Source organism: Acinonyx jubatus, chromosome B1 (assembly GCF_027475565.1).
Source record: "Acinonyx jubatus isolate Ajub_Pintada_27869175 chromosome B1, VMU_Ajub_asm_v1.0, whole genome shotgun sequence".
Classification (NCBI taxonomy): domain Eukaryota; kingdom Metazoa; phylum Chordata; class Mammalia; order Carnivora; family Felidae; genus Acinonyx; species Acinonyx jubatus.
Window position 1 is genome coordinate 80,075,472 of NC_069382.1, and position 21,317 is coordinate 80,096,788.

The 21,317-nt window shown below is 37.3% G+C and overlaps 1 protein-coding gene across 8 annotated transcripts in view; it reads left to right on the top strand.

Annotated features, from left to right (window-relative positions):
• ANAPC10 (anaphase promoting complex subunit 10) overlaps positions 1–21,317 on the top strand; it is a 309,570-nt gene that overhangs the window by 19,732 nt on the left and 268,521 nt on the right. For all 8 annotated transcript variants that reach the window (XR_008296099.1, XM_015081954.3, XM_015081958.3 and 5 more), the window contains exon 3: positions 5,503–5,593. Coding sequence is in view for 7 of the 8 variants with exons in the window: in XM_015081954.3 (XP_014937440.1) it covers positions 5,503–5,593 (91 nt within the window). In the remaining variant the exon portion in view is untranslated. The remainder of the gene's footprint in view (positions 1–5,502; positions 5,594–21,317) is intronic.

A 21,317-nucleotide genomic window follows, 5' to 3' on the forward strand; every position in this document is an offset into this window, starting at 1 on the left:
GCTGCTAGTTATGTGTAGCTATCGAGTACTTTATTTTTTATTTATTATTCTATTTGAGAGAGAGGGAGAGAGCGAGTGGGAGCATGAGCAGGGGGGAGGGGCAGAGAGAGAAAGAGAGAGAGAGAGAGAGAGAGAGAGAGAGAGAGAGATATCTAATGCAGGCTCCATGCTCAACAAGGAGACTGATGTGGGGCTCGATCCCACAACCTTGGGATCACGGCCTAAGCCACATCAAGAGTCTGACAACTGACTGAGCCACTGAGGCACCTCTCTGTTGAATACTTTAAATGAGACTAGTGTTATTGAAAAATCATTTTAAATTTTATTTATTTTTAATTAGTTTAGATGTAAATAGTCACAGCATAGATAGTGCATTAGATAAATGAATTCCACAGAGACCACGTGTTATCTATCTTTGTGTCTTCAGAGTCAACACATATGCCCCAGTTATAATAGCACCCTGGCAAACGTGGAAGGATTTGTGTTAAAAGATATAGATGTAAATAGTCACAGCATAGATAGTGTATTAGATAAATGAATTCCGCAGAGACCACGTGTTATCTATCTTTGTGTCTTCAGAGTCAACACATATGCCCCAGTTATAATAGCACCCTGGCAAACGTGGAAGGATTTGTGTTAAAAGATATGCTTGAGGTGAAAATGGCTGTTTTACTCCTAGAGGCAATCTAAACTGGGCTACTCAAATGTATCTCATCTATTGATGTTGTGTTAGTCAGCTCTTGCTGCACTAATGGTCTGTGACAAACAAGCCTAATCTCTCAGTGGCATATTATAACAAAATTTATTTTTTGCTTGGCTATGACTTGGCTGTAGGCTGTGACTTGGGTCTAGGCCTGCTCCATGTGTTCAGGCACAATGTCTTAGTGGGGTGCCAACATTTAGAAGGGTGCCAAGTTAGACCTTGCCAGCACATTTAAAACCTCTGCTTGTGTCACATTCATTTACATTGTGTTGACCAAAACAAGTCATGATTAAGCTCCACTATGACTGGAGTGCAGAATCATTTTGTTCTCCTAGAGGATGGGTAGAGAAGAGTAGATATTTACTAAACAATAACAGTAACCACAGGTGAATGCTAGTTTTCTTTTCCTTAGAGCAGTGGTTCTCACCTGGGGATGATTTTACCCCCTAGGGATACATTTGGTAATATCTGCAGATGTTTTTGATTGATACAACTGCTGGTTTGGGGGGAAGATTGTGACTGACAAATAGTAGAGGCCAGAGATGCTGCTAAATATTTTATAATGCACAGGATAGCCCCTGCTCCTGAAAGAATTATCCAGTGCACACTATCAGTAGTGCCCAAGTTGAGTAAACTTGCCATAAAAGTTCTAAAATTTTAGCATGCCTAGTAATCACTTACAGGATTTATTAAAATACCGACTCTTAAACAGGTTAATGCTGAAAGTTTCTGATGCAGTAGGTTTAGATTTCCTAATAAGTTCCCAGATAGCAGTGATGCTGCTGGTCCAGGGACCATACTGTGAACCACCGACTTATGAATCACTACATCATATGAAAGTTTTTTTCTGGATAATATTGTTTGAGTGCATTATCATGATACCTATCAAAGCAGTTATCACAGGTCTGTCTTTTGGTTCTTTTGTTTGGACTAAAAAGAATCCAGATACAACGCTGAATGGGAAGCTTTGGAAAAGAAGCTTACTCTATGAGCTATGGCACTGGCACATAAACAGATGCTTGTAAGAGGTTCTGTTTGTGAGACATATTTTGAAGAACTAGAAGCTGATAATCATACTTAGTATTCCAGAGGTAAAGATTTAGACTGATTAATTCTTGATGAGAGTGTACCTACTTAGTTATACTGTTAGAGTTTCATAAGCAATATCAATTAGAAAGACACTTAAAATGACTAGTCTTGAGTTACAGGACATCCTCTTATTCTGGATAAGTTATTCAGTTTTTTTGTTTAATGTTTATTTTACTTGTTAAGAAAAAACACCATTTTGTGAAATTCTTTGAGCACACACTTGTAAAATTGTGAAATGAAAGAGAAAGAAAAACTATCCAAATAGCTAAAATAAAATATGTGACAAAAGGTCTTTTAATCAATAGAACATTTAACGGTGGAGCTCCTAAGGAAGAGTCCTGTAATTGAGTTATCCTCTTTTAGGGAACTCATAAACTGACAAGAAGAAAAAGGGATTTAGAACTTAAGAACTCTTTATGTTAGTACCAAAACAACTTTTTATCTTATAATTTGCAGAACTGAATATTCTGAATTAGGCTTAGAAATAACATGTAAAGAAAGAAGCATGGTCTAAGGCAGTATGGTCCAAAAGACATATAATGCAAGTTGCATGTGTAACTTAAATTTTCTAGTACCTACATTAAAAAGGATAAAGAAATGGGTGCAACTAATTGTAATAATGTGGTTTTTGTTTTTTTTTTTTTAATTTTTAATGTTTATTCATTTTTGAGAGAGAGAGAGAGAGAGAGAGCGAGCACGAGTGGGGGAGGGGCAGAGAGAGAGGGAGATACAGAACCTGAAGCAGGCTGCAGGCTTCGAGCCATCAGCACAGAGTCCAGTTCAGGGCTCGAACCCACAAACTGCAAGATTGTGACCTGAGCTGAAGTTGGATGCTTAACTGACTGAGCCACCCAGGCACCCCAATGTAATAATATGTTTTTAGTTCAAGATAACTAGACTTATTATTAGTGAGATGGTTTGCATTTCATACTAGTCTTCAACCAATATATATTTTGCACTTATAGCAAATCTCAAGTTGAACTAGCCATATTTCTTCAATAGTCTCCTGCAGCTAGTCGCCACCATATTGCACAGCACAGATCTAAGAGTTACAGAGTGAGTAATGGAGAACCCAGTTTTTATATTTTAAGATTTTCTTTGGTGCAATAGGAAGCTATTTTTTAACATTTATCTTGGTCACTGTCTGAATTCAGACCATCGTCACTTGGAGTTTTGATTACTTAGGATGGGTTTCTCCCTCCCTGGCAATGAAGAATCTATCTGAAGATTCTGATCTGATTATTTCCTGATCATATAACTTACCTATTAAAAATTCTTATGTAGGTTGTAGGTTGGCATATTTTTCAAGATAATTTATACTTCATATCTTAGTACATAAGAGTCTGTATGATCTGACTCCTTTCATATGTCTCTGGTTCATTTCCTGATGCAACCCAATGTGTAGCCTTAGCTACCAAAAGCTACCTTTGTTTCCTATAGATTCCACTTTTCCTTTTCTGTGCCATTATGTGTTTTTCTCTTTATTGAATGGTTTTTAACCTTGCCCTTCTACCTGTTTACCTAGTTAACTCTTACTAGTACTTCAGAATTTAATGCAAAAATTATTTTCTCTGGAAGAACCTTTCTTTTTTGATTAAAAAAAATTTTTTTTAACGTTTATTTATTTTTGAGACAGAGAGAGACAGAGCATGAACAGGGGAGGGGCAGAGAGAGAGGGAGACACAGAATCTGAAACAGGCTCCAGGCTCTGAGCTGTCAACACAGAGCCCGACGCGGGGCTCGAACTCACGGACTGTGAGATCATGACCTGAGCCGAAGTCGGATGCTTAACCGACCAAGCCACCCAGGCGCCCCTGGAAGAACCTTTCTTATTCAATAGTATATACTGTAAATGCAGCATGTGAAGATTTAAGATATAAATCTCAGACTGCGGAGAGCATATTTGGATCACATGGAACAGACATAGGGTTAATATCCATAATAGTAAAAGAGTTATAAATCAATAAAGGGACCAAAGTGCAATGAAAATATAGGAGGTTATGAATAGGTGTTTTCTATAAGAAGAAATATAAATGATCAATGAAAGTTTGAAATAATAAGTTTTTACCTATCAGGTTAGCAAATACTTAAAAGAATGGTTTCATTTTAGCATGAGTACAGAGAAGTGCTATCCAAGAGAAATCTAGCAAACCACGTATGTAATTTAAAACTATCCAGTACCACTATTAAAATTTAAAAAGATACAATTGATAATTTATTTCATCTCCATATATCCAAAATTATTTCAATATATAATCAATATATAATAAATTATTAAATAGAGATATTTAATGTTTTTATACTAAGTCTTCAAAATCTAGTATAAAGATTTCAGAATATCACAATTTTACTGGTTACATAAAGGAATATATGTTCTCATACATTATTGGTGAGGATGCATTTTGGAGGAGAAATTGGCAATATTTATCAAATTAAAAATTCAAATGACCCAGGGTTCTATTCCTAGAAGTCTATCCTCCAGAAATACTGATATGCATTTGAAGATTTTAGATAGGTAAATGTTTACTGCAGTGTTATTTGTAATAGGAAAACATTGGAAACAGTCTAAGTATCCTATAGGGGTTTGGTTAAATAATTATTACATTTCCAGACAGTGAGATATTGTATAACCTTTAAAAAATGTGGGAGCTGCTTAGGTTAACTGAGTTACTATATGAGTTAAATAAACATTACATGATATAATCATATAAAATGCTTAGAATGTACCTGGCACATAGTGAATGTGATATCGGTATTTGCTGCTGCTGTTGTTATTATTATTATTAATTATTATTATTGATATGGAAGAATCTTTCAGATAATTTAAGTGAAAAAGAAAAGCAAAGTGTAGAGCTATTTATCATATGCCATTATTTGTGTAGAGGGGAAAAAAGAATTATGCATTTGCTTATATATGTGTATAGTATGTGTGAAAGAGTATGTAAAAAATTGATAACATTGATTATATTTGAGGAGGGAAACTGGATGGTGGGGGTGGGGGAGATAGAGACTTTCCACCATGTTCTTTTTTGTACCTTTTGAATTTGATCTATAATGAATATACTACTCAAAAAATTAAAATGTAAATTAGATCAATTTTCTTAAATATTTTTGAAACATCCACACCTTACCATTAAATTATTTCTACAATTAGTATGCATTATTATGATTTTAATCAAAAAGCAATACCGGTTATTTTTACTTCAGTTATCTAGAATAGCTAGATATGCAATTCTGGGCAATTTAATTTTTGACTAATCAGAATGTTGATCAGAAACACTTGGCTTCAAAATGTATGTGATTTTTGAAAATATTTCTAAAGTGTCCTTTTTCTTGTCACAAGAAAGATGTATGGCATCTTGGACTTAAAACCTGATTTTGTAGGACATGAGGATCAGTCTTATTACCACCTTGTAGAAAGTATAAGCTGGATTTGAAGACATGCTGTGTTTAGAGTTTATTTAGGAGATATTCTTTAAAAATTAAAGCCAACAACCAAGAACAGTTGGCCCTAATGTAACATTTTGTGTGTGCAAATGATATTCTAAGAGTTGAGATCTTCTTAAGAAGATGGAAGAATTCTAATTTAAAGTTTAGAGTATTGACCATCCTCTTTATCAAACTTTCTGGACAAATGTGTATGGTAATTTTATATTTCGAATATATAGCTCTTTCTTTTTCATGAGAACTTACTGTCACTTGTGTTTTAGGATTTGGAGTGGATCAGTTACGAGATGACAATCTTGAAACTTACTGGCAATCAGATGGCTCCCAGCCTCATTTAGTAAACATCCAATTCAGGTAATACATTTTTGGATTTTTCTATTTGTGTAGGTTAAGTGGACAAAGTAATCTATTTTATTTACAAAAAATTTAAAGAAATATAGAAATTATGGTGAAATTCACTTAACTGGTTTTTATACGCCTTGAGATTATTTTTCTGCTTATTTAGATTGTGTTTTAAGTTACCCTGTCTTGTCTTTTGTGAATTCTTTATGGTACTTTACACAGGTCCTTTTACATGGAGATTTCGTAAATATACTTTTCATGTGTGATTTATTTCGGAAAAATATGCTTTGCTTATGACCTAATGCAATGCCTTAATGCATCACAGTGAATACACCTGGAGTGATAATAGTAAGTTGTTTAGGTATAGACTATTCATTTCATTCTCAGATTTGTATTTCCATTTGGAAAAAAAAATGTTTTAATTTAGAACCTCGAAGGACATTTTCAGTTTTGAAATGGTTACTTTTTTGGGGAAAGGAAAATAACCATATGTTTTTCAGTTGCTTTGAATTTATTGAGACACATGGAAACCAGTAACTTGGTTATCTTTCTCCACTTATATCATCTGTTTTAACATTTTATGGTATTGTATTTTTAGTGTGTTTTTCTCACCGAGGGTATAGATCAGCAAATTTCTTATGAAAAATCCAGATAATAAGTATTTTAGGCCTTGTGGGCTATCAGGTCTGTGTTGCAACTATTCAGGCCATTATAGCATGAAAACAGCCACAGGCAATACATACTGGCTGAGTTTAGCTTTTGTAATAAACTTGATCTTACAAAAGTAGGAGGTGGGCAGAGTTCACGCACTGGGGTGTAGTATGCCAACTATTGCCCTTGTGTATTAAATATGTACATGCCAGAAATAAAAACAGCACCTAATATTTTTTTAAAGACTAAAAATATCAGATACTTTGATAAAAAGCCTTATGCATTCATTTCATTTAACCTCTACAGCAATTTTTTTCTTTTTTTAAATATAATTTATTGTCAAGTTAGCTAACATGCACTATATACAGTGTGCTCTTGGCTTCAGGAGTAGGTTCCCATGATTCATCACTTACATACAACACCCAGTGCTCATCCTAACAAGTGCCCTCCTCAATGCCCATCACCCATTACCCCTCCCCCCGCCATCAACCCTCAATTTGTTCTCTGTATTTAAGAGTCTCTTATGGTTTGCCTCCCTCTTTGTTTGTAACTATTTTTTTTTTTCCCTTCCCTTCCCCCCTGGTCTTCTGTTAAGTTTCTCAAATTACACATATGAGTGAAAACATGTGATATCTGTCTTTCTCTGACTTATTTCACTTAGCATGATACTCTTCAGTTCCATCCATATTGTTGCAAATGGCAAGATTTCATTCATTTTCATTGCCGAGTAGTATTCTATTATATATATGTACCACATCTTCTTTATCCATTCATCAGTTAATGGATATTTGGGCTCTTTCCATAATTTGGCTATTGTTGATAGCGCTGCTATAAACATTGGGGTGCATGTGACCCTATGAATCAGCACTCCTGGATCCTTTGGATAAATTCTTAGTAGTGTTATTGCTCTACAGCTATTTTTATCCTTAGATACATTAACTTGCCAAGATCACACAGCAAATGAGTGGCAGAATTGCAACTGAAGGCAAGTGCTCTGACCTGAGAACTTGTGCTTTTAACCATTGTACTGTATAGCCTAGAGCAAATTTTTTCCATGACAACAAAGTTTATCACTTAAAACTGATATAATGAGTGTCCTAATTTAATTGTATTATATTAGAATAGCAGGCTTTTTTTTTTTACAAATACAATTTTATATGGAAGGCTAGCATATTGAACAAATAATTTTAAAAAATCTGTGAAATTTATCAGGCGTTAAATAGTTGTTGATATATATCATTTTTAAGTGGTCCTCCAAATATCTTTGTAAGCTGTAGGCAGTACCATTTTTCTTATTTTACAGATGAAGAAACTAAAACTTAGAAAAATTAAGTAATTTGTTCAAGCCACACCCTATGCAGTTACAGAGGGTGGATGTGATCTAGCAGTCTAGACTTAAAAAACATTTTGTAATTAGTATTCAGCTGTTTCTCAAGCTTATTAAAACACTCAGGAACTTAAGGCCCTCCCTGCTTAACTCAGCCCTTGATGTCACTAGGGAAACCCAAGGTTTTGAGGAACACTTTTTCTTCTTCTTTTTTTATTTTATTAAAAATTTTTAAAATTATTTTTTTATTTATTATTTTTTATTTTGAGAGAGAGAGAGAAAATGCAAGCAAGGGAAGGGCAGAGAGAGAGGGAGAGAGAGAATCCCAAGCAGGCTCTGCACTGCCAGTGTGGTGCCTGAGGCCGGACTTGAAGTCATGAACTGTGAGGTCATGACCTGAGCTAAAATTAAGAATTGGACGCTTAACCGACTGAGCAACCCAAGTGCCTCGAGGAACACATTTTTAAATAAGTGTTTTACAAAAAGGGAAGTTGATTAAGAATTTTGAAACAATCTCCTACTTAGAGAAAAGTTGCAAGTATCGTACAAGTTTTTTTCCTCTAAATCATTTCAGAGTAAGTTACCAATATATATTTCAGCTCTTCAGAATGTTTTTGTATGTCATTCCTATAAACAAAGGCATTCTCCTACATAACCATAATACATCCTTAGGAAATTAACATTGGTACATTTAATTCTACAGCCCCATTCCTGTTCTACCAATTGTGCCAGTAGAGTTGAATCACAGGTTCAATTTGGATGTCACATCTCTTTAGTCTCTTTTAATCTGGAACATTTCTTCACTCTTAACTTTCATGATCTTGGCACTTTTAAAGATAATAGGCCAGTTATTTAGTTTTATTTATTTTTAATACATTTCTTAAAAAGTTTATTTATTTATTTTGAGAGACAGAATGTGGGGGAGAGGCAGAGAGACAGGGAAAGAGAGAATTCCAGGCAAGCTCCTTACTGCAGAGACTGATCCAGGACTCAAACTCATGAACTATGAGATCGTGACCTGGGTGGAAGTTGGAGGCTTAACTGACTGAGCCACACAGGTACCCCTAGACCAGTTATGTTAACGAATGTCCCTCAATTTGCGTTTTATAATGTCTATACTTTCTGCTCAGTCATCTCTGTTGATTAGTTTTAGGTTTTTAAAAAGTACTAGTTAACAGATGAACACTAGGACCTATCTTGTGGCAGCACTGTGGTTTCAGCACTCAGACATCTTTGTAAAAAGGCAGTTGTGCAATTAGTGAATAGTTTATTGCATTTCTCCCTTATTTTCTTTTTTTTTTTAATATATGAAATTTATTGTCAAATTGGTTTCCATACAACACCCAGTGCTCATCCCAAAAGATGCCCTCCTCAATGCCCATCATCCCCCTCCCCTCCCTCCCACCCCCCATCAACCCTCAGTTTTTTTCAGTTTTTAAGAGTCTCTTATGTTTTGGCTCCCTCCCTCTCTTTTTCTTTTTTTTCTTTTTTCCTTTTTTTTCCCCTTCCCCTCCCCCATGAGAAATTTTGGTAAGTTTGTCAGGATCCACATAAGAGTGAAAACATGTGGTATCTGTCTTTCTCTGTATGGCTTATTTCACTTAGCATAACACTCTCCAGTTCCATCCACTTTGCTACAAAGAGCCATATTTCATTCTTTCTCATTGCCACGTAGTACTCCATTGTGTATATAAACCACAATTTCTTTATCCATTCGTCAGTTGATGGACATTTAGGCTCTTTCCACAATTTGGCTATTGTTGAGAGTGCTGCTATAAACATTGGGGTACAGTGCCTCTATGAGTCAGCACTCCTGTATCCTTTGGATAAATTCCTAACAGTGCTACTGCTGGGTCATAGGGTAGGTCTATTTTTAATTTTTTGAAGAACCTCCACACTGTTTTCCCGAGTGGCTGCACCAGTTTGCATTGCCACCAACAGTGCAAAAGGGTTCCGTTTCTCCACATCCTCTCCAGCATCTATAGTCTCCTGATTTGTTCATTTTGGCCACTCTGACTGGCGTGAGGTGATATCTGAGTGTGGTTTTGATTTGTATTTCCCTGATGAGGAGCGACGCTGAACATCTTTTCATGTGCCTGTTGGCCATCCGGATGTCTTCTTTAGAGAAGTGTCTATTCATGTTTTCTGCCCATTTCTTCACTGGATTATTTGTTTTTTGGGTGTGGAGTTTGGTGAGCTCTTTATAGATTTTGGGTACTAGCCCTTTGTCCGATATGTCATTTGCAAATATCTTTTCCCATTCCGTTGGTTGCCTTTTAGTTTTGTTGATTGTTTCCTTTGCTGTGCAGAAGCTTTTTATCTTCATAAGGTCCCAGTAGTTGATTTTTGCGTTTAATTCCCTTGCCTTTGGGGATGGGTCAAGTAAGAAATTGCTGCGGTTGAGGTCAGAGAGGTCCTTTCCTGCTTTCTCCTCTAGGGTTTTGATGGTTTCCTCTCACATTCAGGTCCTTTATCCATTTTGAGTTTATTTTTGTGAATGGTGTAAGAAAGTGGTCTAGTTTCATTCTTCTGCATGTTGCTGTCCAGTTCTCCCAGCACCATTTGTTAAAGAGACTGTCTTTTTTCCATTGGATGTTCTTTCCTGCCTTGTCAAAATTAGTTGGCCATACGTTTGTGGGTCTAGTTCTGGGGTTTCTATTCTATTCCATTGGTCTATGTGTCTGTTTTTGTGCCAATACCATGCTGTCTTGATGATTACAGCTTTGTAGTAGAGGCTAAAGTCTGGGATTGTGATGCCTCCTGCTTTGGTCTTCTTCTTCAAAATTACTTTGGCTATTTCGGGCCTTTTGTGGTTCCATATGAATTTTAGGATTGCTTGTTCTAGCTTCGAGAAGAATGCTGGTGCAATTTTGATTGGGATTGCACTGAATGTGTAGATAGCTTTGGGTAGTATTGACATTTTAACAATATTTATTCTTCCAATCCGTGAGCACGGAATGTTTTTCCATTTCTTTATATCTTCTTCAATTTCCTTCATAAGCTTTCGATAGTTTTCAGCATACAGATCTTGTACATCTTTGGTTAGATTTATTCCTAGGTATTTTGTGCTTCTTGGTGCAATTGTGAATGGCATCAGTTTCTTTATTTGTCTTACTGTTGCTTCATTATCAGTGTATAAGAATGCAACTGATTTCTGTACATTGATTTTGTATCCTGCAACGTTGCTGAATTCATGTATCAGTTCTAGCAGACTTTTAGTGGAGTCTATCGGATTTTCCATGTATAATATCATGTCATCTGCAAAAAGTGAAAGCTTGACTTCATCTTTGCCAATTTTGATGTCTTTGATTTCCTTTTGTTGTCTGATTGCTGATGCTAGCACTTCCAACACTATGTTAAACAACAGCAGTGAGAGTGGACATCCCTGTCGTGTTCCTGATCTCAGGCGGAAAGCTCTCAGTTTTTCCCCATTGAGGATGATATTAGCTGTGGGCTTTTCATAAATGGCTTTTATGATGTTTAAGTATGTTCCTTCTATCCTGACTTTCTCGAGGGTTTTTATTAAGAAAGGATGCTGAATTTTGTCAAATGCTTTTTCTGCATCAATTGACAGGATCACATGGTTCTTTTCTTTTTATTAATGTGATGTATCATATTGATTGATTTGCGAATGTTGAACCAGCCCTGCATCCCAGGAATGAATCCCACTTGATCATGGTGAATAATTCTTTTTATAAGCTGTTGAATTTGATTTGCTAGTATCTTATTGAGGATTTTTGCATCCATATTCATCAGGGATATTGGCCTGTAGTTCTCTTTTTTTACTGGGTCTCTGTCTGGTTTAGGAATCAAATTAATACTGGCTTCACAGAATGAGTCTGGAAGTTTTCCTTCCCTTTCTATTTTTTGGAATAGCTTTAGAAGGATAGGTATTATCTCTGCTTTAAATGTCTGGTAGAATTCCCCAGGGAAGCCATCTGGTCCTGGACTCTTATTTGTTGGGAGATTTTTGATAACTGATTCAATTTCTTTACTGGTTATGGGCCTGTTCAAGCTTTCTGTTTCCTCCTGTTTGAGTTTTGGAAGTGTGTGGGTGTTTAGGAATTTGTCCATTTATTCCAGGTTGTCCAGTTTGTTGGCATATAATTTTTCATAGTATTCCCTGATAATTGCTTGTATTTCTGAGGGATTGGTTGTAATAATTCCATTATCATTCATGATTTTATCTATTTGGGTCATCTCCCTTTTCTTTTTGAGAAGCCTGGCTAGAGGTTTATCAATTTTGTTTATTTTTTCAAAAAACCAACTCTTGGTTTCATTGATCTGCTCTACAGTTGTTTTAGATTCTATATTGTTTGTTTCTGCTCTGATCTTTATTATTTCTCTTCTTCTGCTGGGTTCAGGCTGTCTTTGCTGTTCTGCTTCTATTTCCTTTAGGTGTGCTGTTAGATTTTGTATTTGGGATTTTTCTTGTTTCTTGAGATAGGCCTGGATTGCAATGTATTTTCCTCTCAGGACTGCCTTCGCTGCATCCCAAAGCGTTTGGATTTTGTATTTTCATTTTCGTTTGTTTCCATATATTTTTTAATTTCTTCTCTAATTGCCTGGTTGACCCACTCATTCTTTAGTAGGGTGTTCTTTAACCTCCATGCTTTTGGAGGTTTTCCAGACTTTTTCCTGTGGTTGATTTCAAGCTTCATAGCATTGTGGTCCGAAAGTATGCATGGTATGATCTCAATTCTTGTATACTTATGAAGGGCTGTTTTGTGACCCAGTATGTGATCTATCTTGGAGAATGTTCCATGTGCACTCGAGAAGAAAGTATATTCTGTTGCTTTGGGATGCAGAGTTCTAAATATATCTGTCAAGTCTATCTGATCTAATGTATCATTCAGGGCCCTTGTTTCTTTATTGACCGCGTGTCTAGATGATCTATCCATTTCTGTAAGTGGAGTGTTAAAGTCCCCTGCAATTACCACATTCTTATCAATAAGGTTGCTTATGTTTATGAGTAATTGTTTTATATATTTGGGGGCTCCCGTATTCGGTGCATAGACATTTATAATTGTTAGGTCTTCTTGATGGATAGACCCTGTAATTATTATATAATCCCTTTCTTCGTCTCTTGTTACACCCTTTAATTTAAAGTCTGGTTTGTCTGATATAAGTATGGCTACTCCAGCTTTCTTTTGACTTCCAGTAGCATGATAAATAGTTCTCCATCCCCTCACTTTCAATCTGAAAGTGTCCTCAGGTCTAAAATGAGTCTCTTGTAGACAGCAAATGTATGGGTCTTGTTTTTTTATCCATTCTGATACCCTATGTCTTTTGGTTGGCGCATTTAGTCCATTTACATTCAGTGTTACTATAGAAAGATATGGGTTTAGCGTCATTGTGATGTCTGTATGTTTCATGATTGTAGCGATGTCTCTGGTACTTTGTCTCACAGGATCCCCCTTAGGATCTCTTGTAGGGCTGGTTTAGTGGTGACGAATTCCTTCAGTTTTTGTTTGTTTGGGAAGACCTTTATCTCTCCTTCTATTCTAAACGACAACTTGCTGGATAAAGGATTCTCGGCTGCATATTTTTTTCTGTTCATCACATTGAAGATCTCGTGCCATTCCTTTCTGGCCTGCCAAGTTTCAGTAGAGAGATTGGTCACGAGTCTTATAGGTCTCTCTTTATATGTTAGGGCACGTTTATCTCTTGCTGCTTTCAGAATTTTCTCTTTATCCTTGTATTTTGCCAGGTTCACTATGATATGTCGTGCAGAAGATCGATTCAAGTTACGTCTGAAGGGAGTTCTCTGTGCCTCTTGGATTTCAATGCCTTCTTCCTTCCCCAGATCAGGGAAGTTCTCAGCTATTATTTCTTCAAGTACACCTTCAGCACCTTTCCCTCTCTCTTCCTCCTCTGGAATACCAATTATGCGTAGATTATTTCTCTTTAGTGTATCACTTAGTTCTCTAATTTTCCCCTCATACTCCTGGATTTTTTTTATCTCTCTTTTTCTCAGCTTCCTCTTTTTCCATAATTTTATCTTCTAGTTCACCTATTCTCTCCTCTGCCTCTTCAATCCGAGCCGTGGTCGTTTCCATTTTATTTGGAGATCGTTTATAGAATTTTTAGCTCCTCCTGACTATTCCTTAGTCCCTTGATCTGTAGCAATAGATTCTCTGCTGTCCTCTATACTGTTTTCAAGCCCAGCGATTAACTTTATGACTATTATTCTAAATTCACTTTCTGTTATATTGTTTAAATCATCTTTGATCAGTTAGTTAGCTGTCGTTATTTCCTGGAGATTATTTTGAGGGGAATTCTTCCGTTTCGTCATTTTGGATAGTCTCTGGAGTGGTGAGGAACTGCAGGGCACTTCCCCTGTGCTGTCTTGAATAACTTGTGTTGGTGGGTGGGGCCGCAGTCAGACCTGATGTCTGCCCCCAGCCCACCGCTGGGGCCACAGTCAGACTGGTGTGTATTTTCTCTTCCCCTCTCTTAGGGGCAGGATTCACTGTGGGGTGGCGTGGCCCGTCTGGGCTACTTGCACACTGCCAGGCTTGTGGTGCTGGGGATCTGGCGTATTAGCTGGGGTGGATCGGCAGGGTGCACAGGGGCGGGAGGGGCAGGCTCAGCTCCCTTTTCCTTCAGAGATCCGCTTTGGGAGGGGCCCTGCGGCACCGGGAGGGAGTCAGACCTGCCGCTGGAGGGTTGGATCCACAGAAGCACAGCCTTGGGTGTTTGCGCGGTGCAGGCAAGTTCCCTGGCAGGAACTGGTTCCCTTTGGGATTTTGGCTGGGGGATGGGCGAGGGAGATGGCGCTGGCGAGGGAGATGGTGCTGGCGAGCGCCTTTGTTCCCCGCCACGCTGTGCTGTGTTGTCCGGGGCTCAACAACTCTCCCTCCCGTTGTCCTCCAGCCCTCCTGTTCTCTGAGCAGAGCTGTTAACTTATAACCTTCCAGATGTTAAGTCCCGCTTGCTGTCAGAACACACTCCATCCAGCCCCTCTGCTTTTGCAAGCCAGACTCGGGGCCTCTGCTTGGCCGGCGGGCTGCCCCTCCGCCCGGCTCCCTCCCGCCAGTCCGTGGAGCGCATGGCCTCTCCACCCTTCCTACCCTCTTCCATGGGCCTCTCGTCTATGCTTGCCTCCAGAGAATCCGTTCTGCTAGTCTTCTGGCGATTTTCTGCGTTATTTAGGCAGGTGTGGGTGGAATCTAAGTGATCCACAGGACGCGGTGAGCCCAGTGTCCCTCTCCCTTATTTTCAAAAAGCAGAGCAAATGGAAAAATCAAAGTGCTGATGCCGTTAAAAAAATAATAGGTAGTAGGGGGTGCCCGGATGGCTTAGTTAGTTAGGTGTGTGACTCTTGGTTTCAGCTCAGGTCACGATCTCATGGTTTATGAGATTGAGCTCCGCATTGGGCTCTGCACTGGCAGCAAGGAGCATGTTTGGGATTCTCTGCCTGCCTCTCCCCACTTGTGCTCTATCTCTCTCAAAATAAATAAATTAATTTTAAAAAATAGGTACTAAGCTAAAGACAATTGCAACTACATTAGAAATTGTCAACCTCAACTGGATATTTATTGGACTTTACCAGTCAACTACACTTTAAGTTATGAATGAAAAAAAATTAAAGGAAATGTTAGAAATTTACTGTCAAGGATTATGACTAAAACGTGATATAATTTAGGATGGGGTAACTTTTTTTTGTTCCTAGGAGCCAACTTTCATACCTCCATTATGTAAGTCCCATGCTCAGCTTTCTTCCATTTGATTTTCATATTGTGTTTGTGAGTATATTATGCACTAATTTAACACTTCCTGTGTTGAAAAAATTAAATTCAAAATAAGCTTGAAAGAGGTTCAATTGGGAATTTATACAGTTGACCCTTGAACAGCACAGGGGTTAGGGACTCTCCTGCGCAGTTGAAAATTTGCGTGTAACTTTTGAATCCCCAAAAACTTAACTAGTAATAGCTTACTGTTGACTGGAATCCTTATCAATAACATAGTTGATTAACACATATCATGTATGTTATGTGTATTATACACTATATCCTTACAGTAAAGCTAGAAAAAATGTTATTAAGAAAATCATAAGGAAAATACATTTGCAGTCCTATACTGTGTTTGTTGAAAAAAATCTGAGTATGAGTGGACCATGCAGTTCAAACTCATGTTCTTCAAGGGTCAACTGTATTCTGTTAAGTTGAAACAGAATTTTTTTTTTTTCAACGTTTATTTATTTTTGGGACAGAGAGAGACAGAGCATGAACAGGGGAGAGGCAGAGAGAGAGGGAGACACAGAATCGGAAACAGGCTCCAGGCTCTGAGCCATCAGCCCAGAGCCTGACGCGGGGCTCGAACTCCCGGACCGCGAGATCGTGACCTGGCTGAAGTCGGACGCTTAACCGACTGCACCACCCATGCGCCCCAGAATTTTTGACTCCTTAGATATTCTTTCCTTCACAGAAAATAAACAACTTTTAATTCTTGTAGCAGTCCCTTGGCTAGTTGAGCATGTAGATTTTAGTAATAATTGGTATGTATTATCGATGTGTCAAGATGGATTTGAAGTGCATAATCACAAGGTAGCATTTACTTTTATACTTCATTGTCCTTTTAAATTAGGGGCACATTCTTTCCTTGCCCTGGATGAGAATTCTTCTGGCTGTTAGTATGACATTTTGGGGTAGTATAAACATTTCTTTCTTCATTTCAAATAGAAAAACAGAGAAATTAAAAATGTCTTCAAATAGCAAAATTTAGAAATTAAAACATTTCATCCTAGCTATAGTGATAAGCTAGCCATCCTGACTAATAGTGAAAGCCTCAGACTTGCTTTAAAGTTTCTTTTAAGGTTTCTTCCTCTCCTTAAGCTTCAATCTGTTGTAATTGGAAGAAGGTGTGGTTTGCTTTTCTTTCCCTACCTAGCTTTTATTTGTCTTCTTCTGAATTCTTAATTAATTTCTGAACTCCCCAAGCCTGCTAGTATGGGAGTGAAGGAGGGAAACTTACAGTTGCCACTTCTATCTTGATGATCTAGCGTTGGTGCTCTCCTTACTTGACTGTATGTTTTAAAGCTAACTCTATCTTATGGATGCTTTTGTGGGTTGAATCTAGTTCCACGATCACTTAATGCTATGGATAATTCACCTGCAATTCTTTTGATGAAGGTGCATTTATCATTTACTCCTTCCTCAAATCCTAGGCCTCAGGTGATACCTCTAGCTTCCTGCAGAGGACTGTTCTTTCTTACTAGACAGAAACTAATATAACCTGCCAGGTTATCAGGTTGATGAAGTTCTATTCAGGCTGATGAAGTTTCTAGTATGCTGAGGCTTTTTTTAGTGAATAGGTGTTGGAATTTCTCAAATGCCATTTCTGCATCTATTTATGTGATCATATGGCTTTTCTTCTTTAGTCTGTTGAGATGGTGATTTCATTGATTTTTAAATTATAAAATATACATAAGATATACCATTTTTAAGTGTATAGTTTAGTGGCATAAATTGCATTCACATTGTGGTACTGTCACCACTATCCATCTCTAGAACTTTTTATCATCCCAAACCCAAATTCTGCACTCATTGAACAGTAACTCTCCACCCCCTCCTTTCCCCAGTTCATGATCAACACTGTTTTACTTATCTTTCTCTGTATTTAACTGTTTTTCTTTTTCTGTATTAATCTGTATTTGATCTATGTATTTAACTGTTTTAGGCATCTCATGTAAATGCAATCATACAATATTTGTCCTTTGGTATCTAGCTTAACTTAGCATATGTGTTCAAGGTCCATCCATGTAGCATGTGTCAGAATTTCATTCCCTTTTAAGTCTGAATAATATTCTCTTGTATGAATATACCACATTTTGTTAATCCCTTCATTTACCGATGGACATTTGGATTATTTTCACCCTATGGCTATTGTTAATAACGCTGCTGTGAACATGAATGTACAAGTTATTTTTGTGTGTATACTCAGAAGTGGAATTGCCTGATCAATGGTAATTCTGTGTTTGGTTTTTTGGGTACCGCCATACTGATTTCCACAGCAGCTGCACCATTTTACAACCCACCTGCCTCACACCACCAGCACTATACAAGCCACCCAGTTTCTCTAAATCCATGCCAACACTTATTTCCTTGCTTATTTCTTTTCTTCCTTCCTTTCTCTCTTTTTTTTAAAAAAGTTTATTTTAAGGTAGAGATAGAGTGCAGGAGAGGCAGAGAAAGAGGGAGAGAGAGAACCCCAAGCAGACTTCCATGCTGTCAGCACAGAGCCTGATGCAGGGCTCAAACTCACAACTTCAAGATCATGACCTGAGTCGAAATCAAGAATTGGAAGAAGCTTAACCAACTGAGCCACCCACGTGCCCCTATCTTTTCTTTTATACCTGATGTTGATATTTTTTATCATTTCTCCTTTTGGTTTCCCTGGTCAGACTAGCTAGAGATTTATCAATTTTATTGATCTTTACTATTAGCTTATGAAGTGTATGTCTATCTAATGTTAAGTTTTAGAATGTTAGTAGTAGTTCTGAGATTTACAATACGCATCTTCAACTTATCACAGTCTACCTTCAAATAATATAACATTTCACATAAAATACAAGAATCTTACTACTGTTTACTCCTATTTTCACATTTTCCTTTATGCTGCTATTGTCATTTACTTTATTTCTACATTTGTTACAAAGCCCAAAACATATTGCTTTAAAGTATCTTTAGAAAACTTTTTAAATGTGAAAAATGTTTTGTGTTTGCTCACATATTTATCATTTACAGTGCTCTTTATTCTTTTTCATAGATTCACATTTCTGTCTGGTATTTTCTTTCCTTCTAAAGAACTTTCTTTAACATTACTCATAATGCAAATTTATTGGTGATCAATTCTCACAGCTTTTGTTTGAAAATGTTTTGTCTTCATTTAAAAAATAATCTTTCACTGGGTATTGAATTCTAGGTTGTTTCTTTCCTTTAACACTTTAAAGATGCTGTTCATCATTATTTCTGATATGAAGTTTGTTGTCTTATCTTTGTTTTTCTGTATTTAATGTGTCTCCCCATGTCCCCACCACAGCTTTTAAGATTTTTTTTATCACTATTTTTTTTAAGCAGTGTGATTATGACTTATCATTATATGGATTTCTTTATGTTTATCCTTTTATAGTTCATTGACCTTCTTGAATCTGTGGGTAGTTTTTATCAAATTTGGAAAAATTTTGGCTATAATTTTTTCAAATGCTTTCTGTTTACCCCATTTTTCCCCCTGGGACTCATACATGTTAGTCTGCTTTATACTATTATTCTATTTATTTATTTAATTTATTTCCTTTGTAATGTTTATTTATTTTTGAGACAGAGGGCGACAGAGTGCAAGTGGGGGAGGGGTCAGAGAAAGAGGTCTGAGCTGTCAGCATAGAACCTGATGTGGGGCACCAACGCATGAACCACGGGATCATGACCTGAGCCGAAATCAGTTGCTCAACAGACTAAGCCACCCAGGCGCCTCTATTATTCTCTTTATTTTAATGAGGGATGAGAGCTCTTTGTTTTCTATGGTTTATTTTGGAGAGTTTGAGTTATATCATTATGTTCATGATCTTCTGCAGTGTTTAAAATTCTGTTAATCCCATCCAGTGAATTTCTTGTGTGAGATTGTTTTTCATGTCCACAAATTCCATTTAAAAAAGTGTTTTTCATCTTTCCACATTATGCTCATGTTTTCTTTTAATTCTTTGAACATCTTTAAGGCAGGCTATATATTCCAGTATGCTCACAATATTACTTTCTAATACACATGCTCTTCTACAACTTTGCTGCTGCCTAATCAAGACATGGCATCTGTGTCTCCTCAATTGAAATGGGTCAGGCCCTTGTGGATCTCTTGCTTGATGGTAAAGATATTATGACACTGTCATTTCTAATGCTAAGTCATAAAATGTGTATAACTTCTGCCTTGTTTTCTCTCTTTTATGTGATAACCATTTGCCTTGCTGTGAGAAAACCCACATCAAGTGGAGAAGCCCATGAAAAAATGAATCAAAGGTCAAAGCCTTAGCTAAGCTCTCATCTAACAACCAGTACCAGCTTTCTTTCCATATTAGTGAATCATCTTGGAAGCAGATCCTTTAGATCTCAAGTTAAGTTGTCACACCTGATGCTGTGTAGAACTTCCTTTCTGAGCCTTGCCCAAATTCCAGATTCATAAAATAATGATTATTTTTTAAGCCAGAAAGTTTTTTTTAATGTTTATTTATTTTTGAAAGACAGAAACAGAGACAGAGCATGAGTGGGAGAGGGGCAGAGAGAGACAGAAACACAGAATCCAAAGCAGGCTCCAGGCTCTGAGCTGTCAGCATAGAGCCTGACACAGGTCTTGAACCCATGAGCTGAGAGGTCATAACCTAAACTGAAGTCTGATGCTTAACTGACAGAGCCACTCATGTGCCCCTAAGCCACAAAGTTTTGAATGGTTTGCTATATACATGTAGGTATTTATATTTTCTCTTTTAATTCTATCATCTCAGGACACTTCTTCAGAACAGTGGTGTATAACTGGGGGGAAGTTCTGACTCCTTTGAGAATATGATGGAAGCTAAAAAGCATCTTCCATGAAAATTAATACATACCCGTTCATGTGGGTTTTCTTTCTGAGCTGTCCATGGACATCTGGTGATCATCCCTATGGAGGGCTCGGGGCCCTCTCAAATCTTCTGTTATGTTAGCTGATTATTTTTTAAATTTTTACTTAAATTATAGTTAGTTAACATACAGTACAATATTGGTTTCAGGAATAGAATTCGATGATTCATCACTTATGTCCCACTCCCAGTGCTCATCTTAACAACTGTCCTCCTTATTACCCATCACCCATCTAGCCCACACCCCGCCCATCTCTCTCCATCAACCCTCAGTTTGTTCTCTATCATTAAGAGTCCCTTATGGTGACTTTCCCTCTCTCTCTCCTTGTTTCCCCCCCACTTTATGTTCATCTGTTTTGCTTTTTTGAATTCCACAGTGAGTGAAATCATATGGTATTTGCCTTTCCCTGACTGACGTATTTCACCTAGCATGTATCATGCTCTATCCACGCCATTGCAAATGTAAAGATTTCATTCTTTTTGCTGGCTGAGTAATATTCCAATGTCTATATGTAGCACATCTTCCTTACCCATTCATCAGTTGATGGACATTTGAGCTCTTTCTATAGTTTAGCTATCGTTGATAATGCTGCTATATACATTGAGGTGTATGTACCTGTTTCAATCTGTATTTTTGTATCCTTTGAGTAAATACCTAGTAGTTCAATTACTGTATCATAGGATGGTTCTATTTTTTACTTTTTGAGAAACCTTCATATAGTTTTCCAGAGTGGCTGCCCCAGTTTGCATTCCTACCAATAGTGCAAGAGGGGTCCCATTTTCCACATCCTTGCCAACATCTGTTGTTTCCTGAGTTGTTAGTTTTAGATACTCTGACTGGTGTGAAGTATATCTCAGTGTGGTTTTGATTTGTATTTCCCTGATGATGAGTGATGTTGAGCATCTTTTCATGTGTCTGTTAGTTATCTGGATGTCTTCTTTGGAAAGTGTCTATTCATGTCTTCTATCCATTTCTTAACTCGATTATCTTTGTTTGATAAGTTCTTTATAGATTTTAGATACTAACCCTTTGTCAGACAGGTCCTTTGCAAATATCTTTTCCCATTCTGTAGGTTACCTTTTAGTTTTGTTGGTTGTTTCCTTTGCTATGCAGAAGTTTTTTTATCTTGATGAAGTCCGAGAATAGTTCA